The sequence below is a fragment of the Acomys minous genome (genome assembly GCF_964271855.1).
Source record: "Acomys minous genome assembly, chromosome: 4".
NCBI classification, from domain to species: Eukaryota; Metazoa; Chordata; class Mammalia; order Rodentia; family Muridae; genus Acomys; species Acomys minous.
Genome location: NC_140486.1, coordinates 48671761 through 48688169, shown reverse-complemented (window position 1 = coordinate 48688169; position 16409 = coordinate 48671761). Strand labels below are relative to the sequence as shown.

Genomic DNA, 16409 nt, shown 5'->3' with positions numbered 1-16409 from the left:
TGTTGTTCCTCTGAGAATAATTAAAGACCATACTCATTTTAAGTTATAAAAATCATATGAAAAGACATTGTCCCTGAAAACTAAAAACATTTGGAGGATTTACTATCAAGATAAGGTAAAAGAAGATAGAGATATATTAATTAAAAGTATAGTCCTTCAATGAGGGTATACAAATTCGCTTCTTACCCTTTGGGGCCGCATGGTGTCGCTGTGTACCACGGAGTTTTCATTAAGCCAGCACACAAAGCCCTTTTTGCTGGTTGCTGAATCTTTCCATGACTGCTGAGTGATGGCGAATGCAGAAGAATTGAATAGATAGACTTCGAGCCATACTGAATTTTATGCAGAGAGAAAAATCTTCTAATGGAAATAAAGCGAGAGGAATTTGACATGGATTTTACCACTGAAGGCAGACTGGGAACACGGTGTCTGCTGCTTTCGTTCCTGCTCCTCGCAGCCTGGGAGGCAGGGAGCGGCCAGCTCCACTACTCCGTTCCCGAGGAAGCCAAACACGGCACCTTCGTGGGCCGCATTGCCCAGGACCTGGGGCTGGAGCTGGCGGAGCTGGTGCCCCGCCTGTTCAGGGTGGCGTCCAAGGACCGCGGGGACCTTCTGGAGGTAAATCTGCAGAATGGCATTTTGTTTGTGAATTCTCGGATCGACAGGGAGGAGCTGTGCGGGTGGGATGCGGAGTGTAGCATCCACTTGGAGGTGATCGTGGACAGGCCGCTGCAGGTTTTCCACGTGGAGGTGGAGGTGAAAGATATTAATGATAACCCGCCTGTGTTCCCGGTAAAGGAGCAAAGAATGTTAATTTACGAATCTAGGCTGCCAGATTCTTTGTTTCCACTAGAGGGCGCATCAGATGCTGATGTTGGATCAAATTCAATCTTAACCTATAAACTTAGTTCTAGCGAATGCTTTGGGCTAGATGTGAAAACAAACAGTGATGGCAACAAACAAATAGGACTCTTGTTAAGAAAACCATTGGACAGAGAGGATGCTCCTGAGCATAAGCTACTGCTGACAGCCACGGATGGAGGCAAACCTGAGCTCACAGGCTCTGTTCAGCTGCTGGTCACTGTGCTGGACGTGAATGATAACACCCCTACATTCCAACACCCTGAGTATGAAGTGAGAATCTTGGAAAACTCAGACAACGGAACGACAGTTATTAGACTGAATGCTTCTGACAGAGACGAAGGGACGAACTCAGCAATTTCTTACTCTTTCAATAGGCTGGTCGCGCCCAAGGTTCTTGACCAGTTTAGCATAGACACAGATACAGGAGAAATCATAGTTCAAGGGAATTTGGATTTTGAGCAAGTAAAGATCTATAAAATCCGCGTTGATGCGACGGACAAAGGACACCCTCCGATGGCGGGCCATTGTACTGTGTTAGTGAAGGTATTGGATGAAAATGACAATGTGCCTGAGATCACACTGACTTCCTTATCCCTGCCTGTTCGAGAGGATGCTGCCCCAGGTACTGTCATTGCTCTAATTAGCGTTTCGGACCTGGACTCTGGAGCCAATGGGCAGGTGACCTGTTCCCTGACTCCTCATGTCCCTTTCAAGCTGGTGTCCACCTTCAAGAATTACTATTCGCTCGTGCTGGACAGCACCCTGGACCGCGAGACCACAGCAGAGTATCAGGTGGTGGTGACAGCCCGTGATGGGGGCTCGCCTTCTCTATGGACCACCGCCAGCGTGTCCGTGGAGGTGGCTGACGTGAACGACAATGCGCCTGTGTTCGCGCAGTCTGAATACACGGTGTTCGTGAAGGAGAACAACCCGCCTGGTGCGCACATCTTCACGGTGTCTGCGGTGGATACAGATGCTCAGGAGAACGCTCTGGTGTCCTACTCGCTGGTGGAGAGGCGGGTAGGCGAGCGCTTGCTGTCGAGCTATGTGTCTGTGCACGCGGAGAGCGGCAAGGTGTTCGCGCTGCAGCCTCTGGACCATGAAGAGCTGGAGCTGCTGCAGTTCCAGGTGAGCGCGCGGGATGCTGGTGTGCCATCCCTGGGCAGCAATGTGACTCTGCAAGTGTTTGTGCTGGATGAAAACGACAACGCACCTGCGCTGCTGGGACCTTGGACACAGGGATCCGGTGGTGTAGTGAGTGAACTTGTGTCCCACTCAGTCGGCGCCGGCCAGGTGGTCACTAAGGTGCGTGCGGTGGATGCGGATTCTGGCTACAACGCCTGGCTGTCATATGAGCTGCATCCTTTAACAGGCGGAACGCGGAGCCTGTTCCGGGTTGGTCTGTATACGGGCGAGATCAGTACCACACGTGCCTTTGAAGAGGTAGATGCCCCACGCCATCGCTTATTAGTACTCGTGAAGGACCACGGGGAGCCGGCGCTGACAGCCACGGCCACGGTGTTAGTGTCTTTGGTTGAGAACAGCCAGACTCCAAAAGCCTCTTCGCGGGCGTCAGGAGCCAGCAGCCAGGAAGTTTCGTTAGTCAGCGTCAATGTGTACCTGATCATTGCCATCTGTGCGGTGTCCAGCCTGCTAGTTCTAACCCTCATGATATATATCGCGCTGCGGTGCTCAGTTCCGCCTACAGAGGGCGTGGGCGAAGCTGGGAAGCCTGTGTTGGTGTGCTCCAGTGCGGTGGGGAGCTGGTCCTATTCACAGCAGAGGAGACAGAAGGTTTGTTCTGGAGAGGGACCTCCCAAAGCCGACCTTATGGCTTTCAGCCCGGGTCTTCCTCCTTGCCCGGTTGTGGGTGAGCATCAGGATGCAAACGTAGATCATTGCTCAAGAGTAAGTTCAAGATTTCATAATTACTTTTATAGTTTAAAATTTGTATTGCTTTTCTATAGTTAGTGTCATATTTTCTCAGTCTTTAAATTTCTGTTAGCTTTTTTTCTGGGCTAAGTATTTTCAATTTATTATTTTCCTCACAATTTTATCAATTTTTGATCTTACATCAAACAGAATTAAACATTATTATGCACATTCTGCACTACATGCTTTTAAAAATCGAACTCAAATTTTTGTTATATTTGTCCTTTTCTACCACACTGTTTAGGTCAGTGTTAATATTTTTCTAAGTAATTGCATAGCATATTCACGTTTTTGTATTTTAACACCAGGAGAACGATTTGAATATATTGTTTTTTCATAGGACGTTGAAACTATAACACAAGTGAGTCACACATTATTTTCTTTTTGCTTTTTCATTTTCTTGGTGTGTGTGTGTGTGTGTGTGTGTGTGTGTGTGTGTGTGTGTGTATGTGTGTGTGTGTGTGCTTGAGATGAAACCAAGGGCATGCCAGGCAAGCACTCTTTGAGTGATCTATATAACAATATTGGACTTTATATTCTTTTGAAAGAATATCCGTATTATGTTATTTTCTGTACTCTTTCCCTAGTCATTGTTATTCCTAGAGGAACTAGAAGCCTTTTTGGTTTAGTTTTGCTCTTTGCACCTATTTAGGGATAAAGAGCGATGAGTAAGGTTGAGCGCCTCCGGGGAATGAGAGTGGGCGAAGAAGACTTCACACAGTTTAATAAACTTGTTCTGTCATCCATGGTTATTACGCAGTTTATTAGTGGTCTAAGAACCATAGACATAGAAGCTGGAGGGGACTTAGGTTTTAATGCAGTAGACTCACAGGAAGCCAGTGGTCCAGTGTTGGGCTCAGTGGGTGTTCCCTTGTCTAACAGGAAATCAGTGGTCCAGTGTTGGGCTCAGTAGGTGTTCCCTTGTCTAACAGGAAATCAGTGGTCCAGTGTTGGGCTCAGTAGGTGTTCCCTTGTCTAACAGGAAGTCAGTGGTCCAGTGTTGGGCTCAGTGGGTGTTCCCTTGTCTAACAGGAAGCCAGTGGTCCAGTGTTGGGCTCAGTGGGTGTTCCCTTGTCTAACAGGAAGTCAGTGGTCCAGTGTTGGGCTCAGTGGGTGTTCCCTTGTCTAACAGGAAGCCAGTGGTCCAGTGTTGGGCTCAGTGGGTGTTCCCTTGTCTAACAGGAAGTCAGTGGTCCAGTGTTGGGCTCAGTGGGTGTTCCCTTGTCTAACAGGAAGTCAGTGGTCCAGTGTTGGGCTCAGCGGGTGTTCCCTTGTCTAACAGGAAGTCAGTGGTCCAGTGTTGGGCTCAGTGGGTGTTCCCTTGTCTAACAGGAAATCAGTGGTCCAGTGTTGGGCTCAGCGGGTGTTCCCTTGTCTAACAGGAAATCAGTGGTCCAGTGTTGGGCTCAGCGGGTGTTCCCTTGTCTAACAGGTTCAAGGCCGTACATTCTACTCACTGCAGCGAAAATCACAAAGAAACAAACACAAAAACCAACACACTCTTGTGATGTTGCAATTCTCTCATTCTTGAATTTCATTTAATGGGTCTCCTTATGCAGCACAAGCTTATTTCTTTTTTTTCTCCCCATAATTATTTGCACTATTTGCTATTTCTCTACACAAAAGCCAGCCATGTAGTGTCTAAGTTGTGAGTATTCAGGACATCTTCCCTTGCCAAAGTTCACTCCTGTTGCTTTTATTTTTGTAGCACTGCATAGGCCATTTTTACTGTTAGTTTTCTGTTTTGAATCAACAAAATTTAAAATATAAATAATAACATCTGTCAAGCAGAAAAAAATTAAAAACACTTCAAGTTGATACTTCTAAGGTGCTTATAATAGTGTTTGCTAAGAAGTAGCTGTTTAATTATTATAAATTTCATATAATTTTCATTTTATGTAAATTTATTTATTTTGTTATTCTGGTAAGACCAACTATTCTGAGTTACCACTATTATCTTAGTGCCATGTATTATTTTGAAAACAATTATTTTTCAGTGTTAACTGTTGAATTAAGATTTTAGCAGTAGAAAAGCTGTTGGATTAAAAAATATTCAGGACACAGAAGTGCCTCCCAAAGATAGTTTCAACTTATTTTATTTTTGGTATTTTGAGACAGGATTTCTCTGTACAGCTCTGGCTGTCCTGGAACTCGCTCTATAGACCAGGCTGGCCTCAGACTCACAGAGATCCAGCTGCCTCTATGTCCCAAGTGCTGGGATTAAAGATGTGCACCACCACCACCCAATAGCCTTACCTTTTTGTATTGCTAATTTCCCCAGAAAATAGATCATTCTAACCTCCAATATCATATTTTCTTCCACTTACAACTGCTCAGTATCAGTAAGAGGACTAAGATGGAGGTTTTGCTTCTAATGTCTTCATTTTCATTCTTTAAATGGCATGGATCATTGATTCCACTTTCTTTGTTCTTTAAAAAGAAGTCCAGAGTGATTTTTTAATATATACTATAATAGTGAGATGTAAAAACTCTAAACTCTCCTATACACTTGAGTAACAAATTTACTCCTGGACATACTAACCAATAAAGGACACAATTTGTGCAAGGTGATGGTGGCGCACACTGTTAATCCTAGCACTGAGTTGGAGGCTAGTCTGTTCTACAGAGTAAGTTCCAGGATGTCCAGGTCTACACAGGGAGACTTTGTTTTGAAAAAAAAAACCCACAAAATGATAACGTGTATAGATAATTATGTCTAGTAGCTTGAACACAGCTAACAAAAATACCGTGGCTATATCCACCAAGTAAAACATTAAAAAGTGTATAGCAAGAGTTCATTGTTTAGTATCTGCTAAAAAACCACTGAGTCAAAACCCAACCCATGGCTTAAACAATTATATATATATGAATGAAGTTATACTATATATAATGTGACAATCAGAGAAAACCGAATCCTATGAGTCATAAGAGAGGTGAATAAGTCGTAGTGTGGCTGAATGCAACTGTCTACATATCTTCGTAGTTGGAGGAGATGGTACAGATTAACGATGAGTTTGCTTGGTTGTAAAATGGAGAAGTTCCTTTGGGGGAATATTGACAATAACCAGTATTTTCAGGGAAGAAATAACTTTAAGTAAATGGATGCACAGCAAAATCCCAAGTGGGTCTGAAAGCAGGAAATAACCCTCTTGGTTTGAAGGGTATGCTTCTCATAGGAAAGAGTATGAGATAAGACAAGAAAGTTAATATAAAGAGAACCTCCTGGAAAGCTATTGGAATGGCTTCTTACTCTTCCCTAAAGCCTTTGGAAAAGCACCAAATATTTGAAGCAATGGCAATAAAAATGTTCATGAAGTTGACAGTAAGGATTGACAGAGGAATGAGGGTAGTGTAATAAAAAGCTTTACAGTAGTCAAGCAGAGTGCCAATCATTAAAAAAAAAAGAAGGTGATATGGGCAGATATCAAACTTAGTAAGCATTAGAACACATATGTAATTATTTTACTTGCAGCTGGGAACATTGGTGTGGCACATTTAAGAAAACTACATTTGTTAAACAAACCCCCCAAAGTTAAAATTAAAGAACTGTGCAAAGTAAATGGGTCAGCACAAATATTTATCCAACAAAATGGGTTTATATTATGAAGAAATATCCTACACGATATTGGAGACTGAAAACAAGCATGTTCTCATAAAAACAAGGTTTTGGTAGGGTGGAAAGAGTAAATAAACATGAGACTCATGAAGTCCTATGACAGAATATGTAAATCCTGTAAAGAGAAAGTCACAATACTTGTTTCTTAAGAAGTTACATTAATACAAAATCTTGTTTGAAAGATTCTCAAACTTTAATTATTTCTATCCAATAAAAGTAGATGAAAAAAATTTTATCACCTTGTCTTCTTGATATTAAAAAGATTTTCTAAGTCTTTAAGTTTTTCTTAAACTAAAGAGATCCATGTTTCGAAACAGTGTGTATGGGGGGCAAAGTTTTTCTAACGTACAAAGAAGCGAAGATCATGGTTGAAAGAAGATATTCAAAAGCTATTAATCACCTAAAAATGCTATGAAGAAGCGTGATAAATATTGCTCTACATGTTGACAATAAAGAAGAAACTGTCAATTTAAAATACACTATTCATTGCATATCTGTTAAATTTGTAAATCCTACTTACTACTTGGGCCACATGATGTCGCTCTTAACCACTAAATGGTCTCAAAGAGAAGCTATTCATTTTCCATCAGAAAGACTCCATTGGGCTTCACTCTTCGGTTCCTCAGCAATGGCCAGCATCTCGGGGCTGAAATGAAGAAATTAAAAACCTCCAAAATTTGAGGCAACTGTCGCGAATGAGAATAAAACATCAGTAATTTGAAATGGTAAACTTGAGAGGATACAAGTGGAAAAGCCAACAATTACTCCTGCTCCTGGTAATTCTGGCAGCCTGGGAGGCAGGGAGCGGCCAGCTCCACTACTCCGTCCCCGAGGAGGCCAAACACGGCACCTTCGTGGGCCGCATCGCGCAGGACCTGGGGCTGGAGCTGGCGGAGCTGGTGCCCCGCCTGTTTAGGGTGGCGTCCAAGGACCGCGGGGACCTTCTGGAGGTAAATCTGCAGAATGGCATTTTGTTTGTGAATTCTCGGATCGACCGGGAGGAGCTGTGCGGGCGGAGCGCGGAGTGTAGCATCCACCTGGAGGTGATCGTGGACAGGCCGCTGCAGGTTTTCCACGTGGAGGTGGAGGTGAGGGACATTAACGACAACCCGCCTGAGTTCCCAAAGACACAAAAGACTCTGTTTATCCTGGAATCCAGACTGCTTGACTCGCGGTTTCCACTAGAGGGCGCGTCAGATGCAGATGTTGGTTCCAATGCTCAGCTGACTTACAGACTGAGCACCAATGAACATTTCTCACTGGATGTGCCACCCAACCACGAACAAGTGAAACCTCTTGGGCTCATTTTGCGGAAACCTTTAGACAGAGAAGAAGCTGCAGAGATGCGCTTATTGCTCACAGCCATCGACGGAGGCAAACCCGAGCTGACCGGCACCGTTCAGTTACTCATCACAGTGCTGGATGCCAATGACAATGCTCCAGTATTTGAGAGATCTCTCTATACGGTGAAATTACCAGAAAACGTTCCAAACGGAACATTAGTAATCAAAGTCAATGCTTCAGATTTGGACGAGGGTGTGAATGGGGACGTTATATATTCATTTTCTAGTGATGTTTTTCCAGACATTAAATCCAATTTTCACATGGACGCTGTGAGTGGAGAAATTACAGTAATAGGAATTATTGATTTCGAAGAAAGTCAAGCTTACAAGATTCCAATAGAGGCGCGTGATAAAGGATTCCCACCACTGCCTGGACACTCTACTGTTCTTGTTGAAGTTGTAGATGCTAACGACAACGCTCCACAGCTGACTGTCAGTTCCTTGTCTCTCCCGGTATCTGAGGACAGCCAACCTGGAAGAGTTGTCACTTTGATTAGCGTATCTGACCGTGATTCTGGTGCCAACGGACAGGTGACCTGCTCCCTGACTCCTCATGTTCCCTTCAAGCTGGTGTCCACTTTCAAGAATTACTATTCGCTCGTGCTGGACAGCGCCCTAGACCGCGAGACCACAGCTGACTATAAGGTTGTTGTAACCGCCCGCGATGGGGGCTCTCCTTCTCTATGGACCACAGCCAGTGTGTCCGTGGAGGTGGCTGATGTGAACGACAACGCACCTGCGTTTGCGCAGCCCGAATACACAGTGTTCGTGAAGGAGAACAACCCGCCTGGTGCGCACATCTTCACGGTGTCCGCGACAGATGCGGACACGCAGGAGAACGCGCTGGTGTCCTACTCGCTGGTGGAGAGGCGAGTGGGCGAGCGCTTGCTGTCGAGCTATGTGTCTGTGCACGCGGAGAGCGGCAAGGTGTTCGCGCTGCAGCCTCTGGACCATGAGGAGCTGGAGCTGCTGCAGTTCCAGGTGAGCGCGCGGGATGCTGGTGTGCCATCCCTGGGCAGCAATGTGACTCTGCAAGTGTTTGTGCTGGATGAGAACGACAACGCGCCTGCGCTGCTAGGTCCTCTGGCAAATGGGGCCGGTAGTACACTGAATGAGGTAGTATCTCGGGCTTTGGTGCCTGGCCAGGTTGTGGCAAAAGTGCGGGCAATAGACGCTGATTCTGGCTACAATGCGTGGCTGTCCTATGAGTTACAGTCGACTGCAGGTGGAGTTCGTAGTCCATTCCGTGTTGGCCTGTACACAGGCGAAATCAGCACCACGCGTGCCCTGGAGGATACAGATGCACTGCGGCAGTGCTTGTTAGTGTTGGTGAAGGACCATGGAGAACCTTCGTTGACCGCCACAGCCACGGTGTTGCTTTCTCTGGTAGATAGCGGCCAAACACAGAAGGTCTCATCTAAGGTGTCAGCTGGAGCCTCTAGCCTGGATCAGGGGATAGTGAACGTTAACGTGTACCTGATCATCGCCATCTGCGCGGTGTCCAGCCTGCTGGTGCTCACCCTGCTGCTGTACACAGCGCTGCGCTGCTCAGCCACGCCCACCGATGGAGCCTGTGCTGCAGGGAAGCCCATGCTGGTGTGCTCCAGCGCGGTGGGGAGCTGGTCATACTCGCAGCAGAGGAGGCAGAGGGTGTGCTCTGGAGAGGGCCCTCCCAAGACCGACCTCATGGCCTTCAGCCCCAGCCTACCTCAAGGTCCCAGCTCTACAGACAACGTGAGTCTTAAATATTTTTCTCTCTAGGGTTGAAAAAAAGTTAAGCTTAGAAAAAAAATGAATGCGCCTCATTAATTCCAGCATTAGGGTGGCAGCGACAGGAATATATTTGGGTTTGAGTTCAATCTGGCTTGCAAAGGGAGTTTCAACCAGCTTGGGTTTCTCTTTCATAAAGCTGGTTGTAATATTGATAAAAATTTCTAATATGAATAATGTCTTTACTTCTTTGCAAATCAGATTTCCCAAATAAAGTGTTTTTATATCCAGTGTGTTATTCAATGGCCATACCCCTTAGAACAGAAACCGGTTCCCATTGCATGTTAGGGACACCCTCTTAACAAGCTCCGCCTATTCCATCGGTTCAAATCCTACTGTAAGGTAAATTCCATCTTCATAAATCCTATAATAAAGTAATTTAAATATAAATGTTGACGTATTACCCATTCACTGTATTGTACATATTTTAGCACAACATACATTTCAAGATTGTTGGTTTAATTTCTTTGCAAGTTGAGTTATCTCTATTTCTTATCACAATAATTTATATTCTCCAATCATATTTGTGTAGCGCTTTCTTTTTTAACCTCACTTGTAGGATTGTGTTTGCCATGTTCATGATAATTAATATTACTTAAAAATATAATCCTATCAGGACTTAAATAATACTTTTATTTGGCTCCTTGTTTGCACAGGGAGTATAGACCTGTTTATAATGTAGAAGAATCAACTCCAGTGCACAGCAAAGGTTATTCCCAGTTCTATACTCAAGTATTTATCTCTCTGAATTCTGGGACATTTTGGTTTCTGTGGTATGCATAAACTATGCAAATACTAGGCATAAACATGTGCAACGTGCCTTTCTGTTTTAGAAAACAGTAAAGCCTTTACTGCATCTTGCAGTTTTCTTGCAAGTCATACATCATCTTTTGTTTCTTCCCCATTTCTTCCCCATCTGCGTCTTATTTCATTACTTAGATTTATCAAGATTTATTAGTAAACTTGTCTATTGCACATATCTGTGGAGCACAGTATTGATTATAAAACTCATGTTGTTTTAATTTTCTTTGAGTATTTGCTTACTTTGCTCTTACTGTCAACTTTCAGAGTTGGTTAAATTTTAATTGACATATCCTGTGAGATTATTTTCAAATATTTTGCTCTGGTTTTCAATGTAAATAGGAGCAAGGGTGTTTAACTCATGAGCAGCTATCACAGGAAACTTACCACAAACATCCCAAATTCTGCTCCTGTTTAAAGAATAGTCCATGTTGGAGAACTTGTTTATTTATTATAGAGTTTTAGTGATAGTAATGGTAATTGTTTTATTGCTTTTCAAATATCTGTTTTATCTCACACATGCCATTTAAAAAGCTTCCTAGCAAATTACTTGATAAAAATTAAAGTTCACGCATCTCTGGACACAGTGGAAGTTGTTAGGGGAATCTCCTTACCTCAGCATCTATACTCATGAGATATCATGATTTTTGGTTTTGGTTGGGAAGTCACTCTTGAGAGATACAAACTCTTTCAGGTTGATTTTTTTCTGGCTATGGGATATACTTCTTGTTTGTAAAAGTTTTCAGAGATTCTCTAAGTCTATTTTCTTTCCAAAGTAGTGTTATTTATAGAAATAGGTTTTTTTGTAAGTAAAATGAGGGTAAATTTAACAGTTTTATAGAAAACGCCGTTTTTTCTTGTTTGTTATACTTTACGTTGTGTATTTTCTGTACACTTATCATCTGTAGCTAATGATATACTCTTATGCCAAGGGCTAAGAAGCATTTAAAACATTCCACAACTACGTGTTTGCCATGTCCCAAAACACCCAGATTTTAAAAAACATAAGTAAAAAGCCATATGTTACGCTTTAGTTACTTTTATAAATAGAAATGCTTCAAATAGAATTACATATATAAAAACCCAACAACAACAAAAAACCCTTTAATGTAATATATGTTTTGTAGGTACTTCACGGATTGCAGGGATAGGAATCTATAAAAGAATGATAAATTTCTTTAAAATAATCAGCAGTTTAATCATGAGGTCACTAGAGGATTTCCAATTAATATGCATCTTATTGAATGCAGTTTAAAAATACACAGTGAATTTTTGGAGAATTAACTTCTGAGGCATTTTCATGGATAAAAAGGAAGTAGAAGAAAATTTGAACAGAAAGCTTTTAAGGAAGAGATGGTGTCTTTCTGTAAAATATGATTCACATTGGAAAGTGGTCAGATACAACATGAAGAAGGCTATCTGTGGAATCTTTGATGTGAGGCTAAGGTTTTAAAACTTGTTAAATAGAAATTCAGCATACCAGGGGCCCCCGTAGACTCCAGGAGAAGTTGTAGTCATGAGTACACAGTTATGGTCTATAAAATGGGAAAGGTCTAGGGAAACTGTAAATATTGTATGCAAGGGAATACTGGTAATAAAAATAAGTTTGGGAATATGTCTATGTAAGTTTGGAGAATGGCTGAAGTATAGAAATTGAGATGTTCAAATATTTAGATCTGGTGGCATTAAAATTTATGTTCAGTCTCTCTGTGTAGCTTTGGCTGTCATGGAATTTATTATGTAGACCAGGCTGGCCTTGAACTCACAGCAATCCACTTGCCTCTACCTCTCTAGTGTTAGGGTACCATGTCTGTCTTTGTAGTTATAAGTTTAAACATGCTTTAAAAGATAAACTAGTATAAAGGCATCAAAATAGACAAGGATCACACCAAAGAAAAAGCAAAAATACAAAGAGGTTAAAGTCATAATTTTTGATAATGATCATATTTTGGAGCAGCAGAAAGATCCAAATCCAGCAAAGACCAGTAGTTGAAATACTATTAGGATTTACAATGACTGAGAAATCTATGAAGGAAAATGTTGCATGAGGCCTATTTTGGCACATTAAACATTGTTGGAAAATATGTGCTTTCATTTTACAAGATTTGTAATCAAAATAGTTTAAGAAATCTTATATTCATTGAATAAGAAGTTTAGTAAGAATTCACAAGAACACATAGACTTAAGAAAAAATTAGAATTATATGTTAATATAAAATAATATATTAGAATTACCAGCTACTGATGAAGAAATTCCTTCCACACACAAGTGTGGAGGGAAATTTATACCTGTGATATACATGTCACTCCCAGGTCATAATATATATTACAGACTAATATTAGCATATTATTGCTAGACCAGCATTTAAAATATTATAAGAAGAAACATTTTTCTTTATGAAGAGATTTCTCACTGAAACAAAATTTCTGTAAGAGAGACGATAAACGTTCATGCACCCGTAACGCTAAGGATTTACTATTAAAGAACAGAAAATGAAAAGAAAACATTTACTTTATGAAAGAACCCAATGAATGCCCAGGTAAGTTAAATCTTTGGAATCATTACCCACCGGAGCCGCATGGTGTCGCTGTCTATCAAGGTCTGGCAAGCAAAGATCCCAAGTCGGTCTAGTAACAGTAGGTCTCTTAAAAGCGGAACAATGGCAGTTGCGGCTCAACTGGATTAAAGGATTCCGGACGCACAGCAGTTGATCTTTATGTCAAGACAAGATTTTCTCAAAGGAAGAAAACGAGTACTTGACATGGTGTTTTCGTGGAGAGAAGGTCCGGATTCCTGGCGTCTACTGCTCTCATTGCTGTTGTTCTCAATCTGGGAGGCAGGGAGCGCCCAGCTTCACTACTCCGTCCCCGAGGAGGCCAAACACGGCACCTTCGTGGGCCGCATCGCGCAGGACCTGGGGCTGGAGCTGGCGGAGCTGGTGCCCCGCCTGTTCAGGGTGGCGTCCAAGGACCGCGGGGACCTTCTGGAGGTAAATCTGCAAAATGGCATTTTGTTTGTGAATTCTCGGATCGACCGGGAGGAGCTGTGCGGGCGGAGCGCGGAGTGTAGCATCCATCTGGAGGTGATCGTGGACAGGCCGCTGCAGGTTTTCCACGTGGAGGTAGAGGTGAGGGACATTAATGACAACCCGCCTGTGTTCCCGGTAAAAGAACAAAAGCTGCATATTTCAGAATCCAGAATGTTAGACTCTAGGTTTCTGCTAGAGGGCGCAGTCGATGCAGATATTGGAGCCAATTCAGTTATAACCTATAGGCTTGAGTCTAATGATTACTTTATACTAATTGTGAGTTCAAAGAATGAAGAAAACAAACAGGTCGAATTAGTATTAAGAAAACCCTTGGACAGAGAGGATGCTCCTGAGCATAAGCTACTGCTGACAGCCACGGATGGAGGCAAACCTGAGCTCACAGGCTCTGTTCAGCTGCTGGTCACTGTGCTGGACGTGAATGATAACGCCCCTACATTCCAACACCCTGAGTATGAAGTGAGAATCTTGGAAAACTCAGACAACGGAACGACAGTTATTAGACTGAATGCTTCTGACAGAGACGAAGGGACGAACTCAGCAATTTCTTACTCTTTCAATAGGCTGGTCGCGCCCAAGGTTCTTGACCAGTTTAGCATAGACACAGATACAGGAGAAATCATAGTTCAAGGGAATTTGGATTTTGAGCAAGTAAAGATCTATAAAATCCGCGTTGATGCGACGGACAAAGGACACCCTCCGATGGCGGGCCATTGTACTGTGTTAGTGAAGGTATTGGATGAAAATGACAATGTTCCTCAGATCACATTGACTTCCTTATCCCTGCCTGTTCGAGAGGATGCTGCCCTAGGTACTGTTATTGCTCTAATTAGCGTTTCGGACCTGGACTCTGGAGCCAATGGGCAGGTGACCTGCTCCCTGACTCCTCATGTCCCCTTCAAGCTGGTGTCCACCTTCAAGAATTACTATTCGCTGGTGTTGGACAGCGCCCTGGACCGCGAGACCACAGCAGAGTATCAGGTGGTGGTGACAGCCTGGGACGGAGGCTCGCCTTCTCTGTGGGCCACCGCCAGCGTGTCCGTGGAGGTGGCTGACGTGAACGACAACGCGCCTGCGTTCGCACAGCCTGAATACACGGTGTTCGTGAAGGAGAACAACCCGCCTGGCGCGCACATCTTCACGGTGTCCGCTATGGACGCCGATGCATGGGAGAATGCGCTGGTGTCCTACTCGCTGGTGGAGAGGCGAGTGGGCGAGCGCTTGCTGTCGAGCTATGTGTCTGTGCACGCGGAGAGCGGCAAGGTGTTCGCGCTGCAGCCTCTGGACCATGAGGAGCTGGAGCTGCTGCAGTTCCAGGTGAGCGCGCGGGATGCTGGTGTGCCATCCCTGGGCAGCAATGTGACCCTGCAGGTGTTTGTGCTGGATGAGAACGACAATGCACCTGTGCTGCTGCCCCACAGAGCTGTTGGAGCTGGAGGAGCAGTGAGCGAGCTTGTGTCTAGGTCAGCGGGTTCGGGCCATGTGGTTACCAAGGTACGTGCAGTGGATGCGGACTCTGGTTACAATGCTTGGCTGTCGTATGAACTGCAGTTGGGAGCAGGTGGAGTACGAAGTCCCTTCCGCGTGGGCCTGTACACGGGTGAGATCAGCACGACGCGTGCCCTGGATGAGGTGGATGCGCCTCGACAGACTCTATTGGTGCTGGTGAAGGACCATGGCGAGCCCGCACTGACAGCCACGGCAACTGTGTTAGTGTCTCTAGTGGAAAGTGGCCAGGCTCCAAAGTCCTTTTCACAGGCATCAGGGCGTCCTTCAGTCCCAGAGACGTCGCTGGTGGATGTCAACGTGTACTTGATCATCGCCATCTGCGCGGTGTCCAGCCTGCTGGTGCTCACACTGCTGCTGTACACAGCGCTGCGCTGCTCAGCCACGCCCACCGATGGAGCCTGTGCTCCAGGGAAGCCCATGCTGGTGTGCTCCAGCGCGGTGGGGAGCTGGTCATACTCACAGCAGAGGAGGCAGAGGGTGTGCTCTGGAGAGGGTCCACCCAAGACCGACCTCATGGCCTTTAGTCCCTGTCTTCCACCACGTCCAGCATCAGAGGTCCTTGGGGAAGGGCACGATTTAAATGTTGATCATGGCTTTCAAGTAAGTCCATTTATATGCAGCAATATTTAATTTGTAGAAGCCTTGTGTATTTCACATTTGCACATGTTACTGTCAAAATTCTACATTATTTTAGTTACAGTTTTTACCTTGCTTGTTTTTTGTATTGTTATTTATTATCTGAGATTCTACATTTTCAGGTTGTCTGGATACTCTTGGGTTCAACTGACATACCACATAGTGTTTGGCTCAACTACAGAATTTCTGTTGTTTCAAGTTGTCCCAAGCAATTTTTTAATTTGTGGAGTGCTGATTTTTTTTTTTTTGCCTTTGCATACTTTCAATCTTTTAGAACAGAACTTTAGTTTTATCTATGGAAATGCCTTCTTCCAAGCATTTAAATTTGATGATTATTCTCTGAGCTTTTAATATATACTGTGGTTTTATTGGAAAGGTATATTTTAAACATTATCTTCTGTTTACACTATATTAATTTCATGATTTTAGTTTATCATCTCTTTTTCATTTTAGTTTTAGTAGTTTCAAGACAATGTAACATTTATTCCTATTTTAAATCTTTTAGTCATAAAATACAGAATAATTTCCTTTAAAATATTTAGTTTACACTTTCCCCTTCATTTTCTTATAAGCCAGCCCAAAGTAAAATGATGAAAAGGCAAATGTGGGAGACTGCATTCAATATAACTTATTTTTATTAAATTTTATTTCTTATTTCTTTTTCTAGTGTCTGTTTTTGGAACAGGGTGTAACCATGTATCTCAGTTTTATGTAAGGTTCACAATCCTCCTTTCCTAGCCCTCTGAGTTCTGGGATCTGGCATTTTTTGCAATTACAAGTTTTATTTGTTTATTTTACTGGTACAGGAGTTTTACACTATTTTCAATAATTTAATATTTTTGAACATCCTGTGCTGGTCAATAGTTGCTCTTATTCTGATAAACATCTGCTA

The 16409-nt window shown here is 43.4% G+C and overlaps 1 protein-coding gene across 1 annotated transcript in view; it reads left to right on the top strand.

The window, feature by feature from the left end:
• LOC311596256 (uncharacterized protein) overlaps nt 1-16409 on the top strand; it is a 200734-nt gene that overhangs the window by 6218 nt on the left and 178107 nt on the right. Inside the window, exons 3-6 of the mRNA XM_084779525.1 lie at nt 348-2734; nt 7202-9489; nt 9785-9867; nt 13015-15481. Coding sequence (XP_084635651.1) covers nt 348-2734; nt 7202-9489; nt 9785-9867; nt 13015-15481 — 7225 coding nt within the window. The remainder of the gene's footprint in view (nt 1-347; nt 2735-7201; nt 9490-9784; nt 9868-13014; nt 15482-16409) is intronic.